At 32.5% G+C, this 8300-nt stretch overlaps 1 protein-coding gene across 2 annotated transcripts in view; it reads left to right on the forward strand.

The window, feature by feature from the left end:
• The window catches only part of LOC128994926 (kelch-like ECH-associated protein 1B), a 31769-nt gene extending 24533 nt beyond the window's left edge, over positions 1-7236 (forward strand). For both annotated transcript variants that reach the window (XM_054419759.1, XM_054419760.1), the window contains 3 exons: positions 341-546; positions 1402-1578; positions 3367-7236. In XM_054419759.1, coding sequence (XP_054275734.1) covers positions 341-546; positions 1402-1578; positions 3367-3584 — 601 coding nt within the window. In that variant the 3' untranslated portion in view covers positions 3585-7236. The remainder of the gene's footprint in view (positions 1-340; positions 547-1401; positions 1579-3366) is intronic.
• Positions 7237-8300: the final 1064 nt, after the last annotated feature.

The raw sequence follows: 8300 nt of genomic DNA on the forward strand, positions 1-8300 counted from the left end.
TGGCTTGTTTGTAGAACATATCAAACAACGAGTTAGCCGGTATAAGAATGAACTGGACTGATAAATTTTAATCCTTACCGGACTATAGGTGGATATATCCGCTAGCATTTTGACATAGCGGGCAGTAGGCCTATTAGTGATGGACAAGACCCGAAACTTCAACATTTTATCGAGATTTTTTTTATCTCGGAGCTTTGGGTACTGTTTGAAAATAAAACTAAAAAATAAAATATTCAGAAAAAACATTTCTACCTTTGTTATGAAATACATCTGTATTGCAATAAATCGTCTATTAAACATTATTAACATCCTCTTTTAACTCCTTTCTGCCTTATTTTAGATACGACCCGGACAGTGATACCTGGGTGAAGATCAAGTCTATGAAGCAGCAACGTATCGGTGTAGGTGTGGCCGTCATCAACAGGTTGTTGTATGCTGTAGGAGGGTTCGATGGAGCCAACAGGTTGCGCAGCGTCGAGTGCTACAACCCAGACAAAGACTCGTGGTCGTTTGTAGCCGACATGCACGAGTGCAAAAGTGGCGCAGGTAATTAAATTGCATTTGTCAGCTTTTGTTAAAGTTTTTCTTCCGAGTCAGTCAATAACTTTCTTCCTCATTCACCTTTTCCCTTGTAATTGTAAAAAGCTAACAACAACAATTTTATAATTTTGGCATTAATGTAAACATAATATAATGATAATTTAAACTACCGGTACACATCAGGAAAATGGTTTTAGTATTAGTTATAGTTTAAGATTAAGACGCATTCATGTACACGTTGTTGTATGTCTGAATAAAGATTTATTTGACTTGACTTGACTTTGACTTGACTTGACTTGACATAAATAGTATGACAATTACTTAAACAACAGCTATTCTTCAAAAGTACATTAGACTAAATCTTAAATACCAGGATATACAAAACACAAGGGGTTCAGTAAACAATATTTACTGTGACTGGTACTTTGGTTTTAAGTATTAAAACAATCTAATTTTTGTTTAACCCTTTAAAAATTTAATCAAATTATTGGAATATTATGGAATTAATATTTTCTTGAATAACAAATCTATGTAGTCAATTGTATTCAATATTTTGGATTCCACCTTTGACTATAAATAATCAATGATTCCACTGAACTTACAGCTGATTCCACGGAAAAATATTTACTGAAAGAATGGTTTAAGTTTCTTTATTTATACAACTCAAAATTTTGCTAAATGGCAACTAGTTTTGACTAACCCATGTAGTAGTCATCTTCAGGATCAGCAAAAGATGTCCTTTTAGATGTTAATACCCAAAATGCTGCTACAAACACACAAAAATAGTAGCAGTTAGTATTTGAACAAGGCTATGATTTAGGAAAATTAACAAGAGTTGCCTCAAGTTATTTGTGTCTGCAGGAGTGGCAGCCCTGGACCACCACATCTACGTGGTGGGAGGCTACAACGGGTCTCAACAGCTGGACACAGTGGAGAGGTTTGACCCGGAGACCAACCAATGGACGTTCTGTGCAGCAATGAGCATCGCAAGGAGCGCTCTCAGTCTGGCCGTCATAGACAACAAGATATACGCCATCGGTTAGTTCCTCATTTCATATTTGTATTATTTGTCTTACTGCCGGAAAAGGATGATTATGATTATATGACAATTATTGCCCAAGAAAATCAGACAAAAAATTCTGTGCATCCCAAAAATTCCTAAGCTGCAAAGTGTTTTAATACCTTTTGGTGGCCCCAAATAAGAGTCAAACTTTGAGTTTGTGACTGATTCTAGCTTGTGTTTAAATGATGGGAGTAAAAAAAGTAAAAAAAAAATATTTGCAATTACGTTTTTTTTGCTTAAAACACCTAAATGAAGCGTCATAAAAAAGTTATTCTTTTAGCTTTTTAAGAACATTAATTAAATTAATTATGCATCGATTAATTAGAATAATATACTTAGTTGACTAGTTGACTAGTACCAATAAATTGTCAAAGGTGGGCCATTTTTACCATCATGGCCAGAAAGTTTAGTCTTTGTTCAGTTTTTGCATTACAGCTTCCATACGAAGCTGTAAGGCAAAAAGAAAATAATGTACATTTAGTTTGTTAAAGAAAATTAAATACTGTGTAAAATCGGTTAAGCCGTTTAACAAAAATCTATTTTAAAACGTTTTTATTAGCTCGCTTTCTTGTCCGGTACAAATTTTGCAATCGATTTTATACTAAGTTCCCAATGAGTCAGAGACTTGAAACTTGAAACATAGCTCACAAATGGATGACAATGCAATATTATATCATTTAATTTTCATTTTTCCCACGGTATACGCCCCATGGGCTTCCACATTTTTCATGTTTACATTTTGAAAGAATGTAAACATATAAATTAGTTTAAGTCAGCTGTAAATACTTCAATTTGACAGTTCGAAGAGCAGAGGTTAAGAGGTACAGGTTCTGCTCCAGATATATTCTAAAAATATAAAAAAAGCATTTTAAAGTAAAGATAAAACATATGATTAGAGATAATAAGGTTTTGGTTTGTTGTATTAATAGTCAAAGGTTATATATTAACAGGTCATATAAAATATATTTAACATATTTACACATTAAAGACTAAAAAGTAGAAAATAATTTATAAATAAAAAACTTTTTTAAAACAAAACGTTTTTAAACGCACTAAAAAGTAGAAAATAATTTATAAATATGTTGAGAGTATAAATACTTGTAAGATTTAAAACGAAAAACGTTGGGTGCATGCAATTAATTAATATTAATACATTAGCTCAATAGGTGAAGGTAATTGTAAATTATCTATTGCATGCACCCCACGTTTTTCGTTTTAAATCTTACAAGTATTTATACCCTCAACATATTTATAAATTATTTCAACTCTTTAGTGCATTTAAAAAAGTTTTGTTTTAAAACAGTTTTTTATTTATAAACTATTTAATGTTTGGTCAAAAAGTTGATTCTACCCATTAATGGACTAATGAATAATTTTGTTATAATGTTTTGTCCAAATTGTTTTTATTATATTAGTGTATTGTTACCAATATTTGTGAAGGATGAGTGTTGGATGAATCAGATATTACTAGATAAGCCCTAATCCACTCATCCATCAAGCTACATGGTTGAGTTCATTTGAGTTGTTTGATTCGTTCATCTTTTAGAGAAAAAACCATTAGTAGCCTTATCAGAATATGGATTAAGTAAATGTAAATAGTGAAAATGTACAATGTGAATTTTATATTAGTTGGACACCAACTAATATTTATTTTCATTGCTTATATCCAAGGGGTTTACGGACATTAATTGTGACGTTATCCTAACATTACAAGAAAAGATTTTGTCCTATAATATCAAAAATAGTTCCACTGTGTTTCACAGGTGGTTACGACGGAAGAAATTTCATCTCTGTCGTAGAGATCTACGACCCGACAACTGACTCGTGGACTCAAGGCACACCCATGCCTAGTGGTCGGTCGGGTCACGCTGCGGCTGTGTGCTACCAACACCAGTGTCTGATACCTTGCGAAGGACCTTCGCTGCAGTGCGACCCCCACCCTCTCCCCACACCCAGCACTAGCCGCGGGTCTCCCTCCTAGCAGCACGCTACGCCTCGGCGCACGGCCCGCAACAGGCAGTGAATGGAGGACATCAAACTGCGGCTGTGTGCTACCAACACCAGTGTTGGATACCTTGCGAAGGACCTTCACTGCAGTGTGACCCCCACCCCCTCCCCACACCCAGCACTAGCCGCGGGTCTCCCTCCTAGCAGCACGCTACGCCTCGGCGCATGGCCCGCAACAGGCAGTGAATGGAGGACATCAAACTGCGGCTGTGTGCTACCAACACCAGTGTTGGATACCTTGCGAGGTACCTTCGATCCAGTGCGATCCCCACCCTCTCCCCACACCTAGCTAACCACTAGCTGCTTAGCAGCTAGCAGCACACCAATCCTCAGCGCACAGCCTGCAACAGGTTTAGCATAGGACATCGCGTTGTGTTGAAGTGAGGGTTTCACAAGACTATGGTTGTAATTACATTGCAAAGGAGCAATCGAGTAAATATCACTTCCTAAACAAGCATTCCAGAAAGTTGGATCAATCTGTTTAAGCTGTTTGAGCATTTATTGCACAAGTTATCATTATAATTGATATTTTTTGTAAACATAGTAGGGATTTTTTGAAATTCTCTTTAGAAACAATTTAGTTGGGAACACTTTTTATTCAACAAAACCGACAATTTAATATCAGTCCACAGAGGCCTCACAAGATTTTTAATATTTTCAAGTTTTGTTTAGGGCTAGGTTTTTTGCTCTCATTTGTTGATACCTTAAAGGAAATAGTGATGTGTTGAATCTGAATCTCATGAAAATATTCAGATTGAAGATTTAACTAGGATATTATTTTGTGTTCAACAACGTGAGTGTTAGTTCAAGGCAGTAATCATACATATAGAATCTTAATCCGATGATCAAGTCAACGATTGTTTAAGGAAAATTTTATTTCTTATGGGGGATAAACAATTTAGGGGGTTTTCAATCTAATTAGGTCATGTTACCTTTTAGTTAACAATTCGGCTTAGTGACCATAAAAGGTATCACTATCTATTGTTTTAACTTAAATTTCAATTCAGGAGGCAAAACATATGACTTTTAGGGTTGTTTTAAAATAACTAATTAATTTTACAGTAGATCGTAAAAAAATAATATATTGTATTTTAAGTTGTACTTGGATTTGTGATTTTGGACGTATTTTATTTATTATTCAGATTTGGATTCCAGTTTTGAAATCCCAGAATTTTACTATTTCTAAAAGAAATGTAATTAGGAAAATGCAACATCATTTTTGTGATTAGTGTGTAGGCCTACTTTTCAACATTATATTATTGAGTTACAAATTGAGTATGCTTACCTAGCTCCATTTTGACTAAAATAAAAATAATGTATGCATAGTGTAAGAAATACACATTACTTGTGTAGCCAAAAACGCATTTAAAGCTTTGTGATACTCCTTGTTGTAAGATAGCACAAACCACGTAGGACAACTTCTATATCTAAATCTATCAGGGTTAAGTGTGTAATACTGCAAAAGTTTTATGTGACTGCCTGTACTGATGTGATGCTTGAAAATAGTTCTCAAAGTTGACTACAGAAGACTTTCTTAATCACTGGCTACGTAATGGTTACTCATGCTGTACTTTATTGTAATTAATCATTTTGGTAAAGATTGCAAAATCGGAATTTTTTTCATGCCTCCCTGTGTACTCTACCTAGTTTTCCTGATCTCTTGAATTCTTTCAAGAAAAATTATGATTGTTTTTATGATCACTTCATTCTTTCCAGTCATCATCTCTTTTTAGAATGATTGTCTTGAACTGTTTTCATTTTAACCTTTTCAAACAATAAACTGTTTTTTCCTTATATTTTTTCTAGTTAGATGTACTTTGTTAAAACCAGTAGAAAATAAACATAAAATACTATTACGAAGCAAGATTTTGTTACTGTGCCAAGCTTAAAAATTACATATGATAAAAGTTTCTGAATGTTAACAGCAACAAGTTTTATGCCATGTGTTAGGTGAACGACTTATTTTTTAATGTACGTTTTGATGTTATCTACTGTGCATAAATGTTGACCTTTAAAATATAAGAAAATCTTTCATATTAATGCCATGCCTTAAAATTATCAAAGCCTTTCTTCTAAGAGGACAATTGTATTGTTCTTGTAGATTCATCATAGTAGGTTGTATGTTTATATTCAATGCATTCCCTAACAACTTATAAATGCACTTTGATGTTGTCAATCCGTTTACTGGTGTTTCAGTGGTTAACGACCTTTTCACAATTTTACTGCAAGACTGTATTCTATTACATTATCAAAAGAAAAATGCTCAGCAGCACGGGCCAAAGTTCTTCACTCAAATTTAGTTTTTCATCATACTGTTGGGAAAGCAGCTGTTTTTAGTTCTCAAAACCGTCCGCAAAATCATAGTTTTTGGTAACTTCAAATAGGGAACAGAAAAAACAAATAGTAAATTTTTCGGTTCCCTAACCTAAAAATTTTATCAGTTAATTATGAAAATGCTTGCTTATCACCATAGACATGAATTAATTGATTATAACAATATTTAAAGTTATGTTTGTAAACAACAGCAATTGTAAACATTGATGACAACTTGGAATAGCCTCAAATTATGTGGTCTAATTTAGTAGCTATTAGAAGGATATTTCCACAGTATGATGAAAATAGTTGTTCATCACATGGAGCACAAGGGTCCTTTTTATACTTATTCATATTTCCACAATTGCGTACCAAAAAGAAACACTTTCGCTCCTAGTGATGAAAACTACTATTCTTTTAACTTTCTTGTTGCATTTAGGTTTTTTATTTATCCAAAACGTTGATAATTAGAGGTATTTTTGTACACACTTAAAATAAAATACAATACAGTTTTTGAAGCTGAAATAGTAAAATTTATTCCTACGACACTTAGGGAAAGGAATGTATCTAAGCCTTCCTAAAAATTGATTTGAATTCAAAAAAGTAATAAAGTAATTAAAAAGAAGTCAATTGTTTGTTCAAAACGCCAAATTGATGGATTAATTTGGGGATAAGACACGAGCTTTGGCGAGTACCCTAAAAACTTTTACGAGTGTTGTAAAGGCTAGTTACAAGGAGCTGCTTACTTTACCATACCTATGACCGTTTCACTAATACTATCTGAACATTTCAAAATCTCTCAATAAACTTTCCTGCACCGGTTGGTTAGCAAATCGTTTGGTTCAAAGGTTAAGGAAAGAATGTGTGAGTTTCCGGCAAAAGTCGGCAGATCAACAGTTGAATTGGTCATTACCAGCTGATAAGTTGGCGTTTGAAGCATTACAATTTTACTCCTTTCCTCTCTATTCCTTAACCCCATTAGTCCGTTACTTTACCACACCAGGTCTGTAAAGTAAGGAAACAAAGTGGTGATGTGAGTCTTTTTGATTCTAAAAATTTGAAGGCTAGTTTTAAAAACGGCCGTCGGTAAAAATCTTTACCTCATAGTTAATTGATTGTTGTCTTTCCAACATTTTATGTGGAATAAAAGTCATTCCCATGTTATTGATATTATAGTTATGTATATGTGTATATTTGTTTACATATGTACAGTATTTGTTAAAATAATATTTTCCTCTAAAGTTATATTTGTAATACTGTTTATATGTAAAATTGTGGTTATTATGTACATTGAGATCTATTTATATTTCTTAAATGACCATCTCTTTTATTTGTTTTTGTGATATAAAAATAAGTTATTTTGAACCGTTTGCAGTGTTGTAATTTTCAAAATACCTGATTAATTGTTTTAAAAAAGGTGTGAAATCGATCCAAGGTACAAGTATCACCTTATGATGGAAAATAGGTTTTATGAAATTCAATAAAGAAGAATGAGGCCATCTTTCAATACCATACTTGTAACGAAATTCTGAAACATCAACACCCAGCAATACAGCAATTATTATAAGTATTTTCTCTTATATCATAATATTGAGATTAACTATATTTTATACACCAAGACATTCTTAGAATCATAACACCTAAGTCAGGAAAACTTGTGATGAATGATTATTTTGGTAGATTTTAATGTATAGAATTTTTATTGATACAAATTTTAAAATATATTAGGAAAGAAAATGGATACTAGATGTTCAAATGGATTATCAATTGATCACAAACAGTACCAATGGAACTAGTCCTCACCCTATTACTAACTTAAGTACTTAAACTTAATTTAACTTAACTTACTTACTTAATTTAACTTAATTTTAGTAACTGTAACCTATTTTGATCTTATAAGTAAAATGTAATGATTGGGAACACCCCAAAAATGATGATTTGGAAGTTTTACAGTTTTTAGGCTAAAAGTTTCATAGAACTGTTGTAGAATTTTATTGATTAATAGAGCTAGGTATCTATAAAATTTAATTAAAAACCTATTATTTGTTTTTGATAAACAAATCATACCAGTCGTACACTGATAATTTTATTTAGACAACAAAAATACAAGTAAGTATAGAGAGCATTAAAACAAAATTTTCTACAAAAATTTAGCTTGCAAATATTTATGGCCATAAAACTTGTCTATATTTTTAATGAATAAAAGGCTAAAGATATAGCAAAAAAGGTAATTTTAAATATGATGATAGAAAAACTTTGATTACTTTTTAAAACCGATTTAAATTTTTAACACACTTTTTCTAATTAAAACCCAATGGAAATTTCCTTATGCAGTTCATTTGTGTAAACAACACCATTTATCACCAAACAAGATAAA

The sequence above is a fragment of the Macrosteles quadrilineatus genome, unplaced genomic scaffold (assembly GCF_028750875.1).
Source record: "Macrosteles quadrilineatus isolate MER2022 unplaced genomic scaffold, UCM_ALF_1.0 Scaffold_5__1_contigs__length_97177068, whole genome shotgun sequence".
In the NCBI taxonomy this organism is placed as follows: Eukaryota; Metazoa; Arthropoda; class Insecta; order Hemiptera; family Cicadellidae; genus Macrosteles; species Macrosteles quadrilineatus.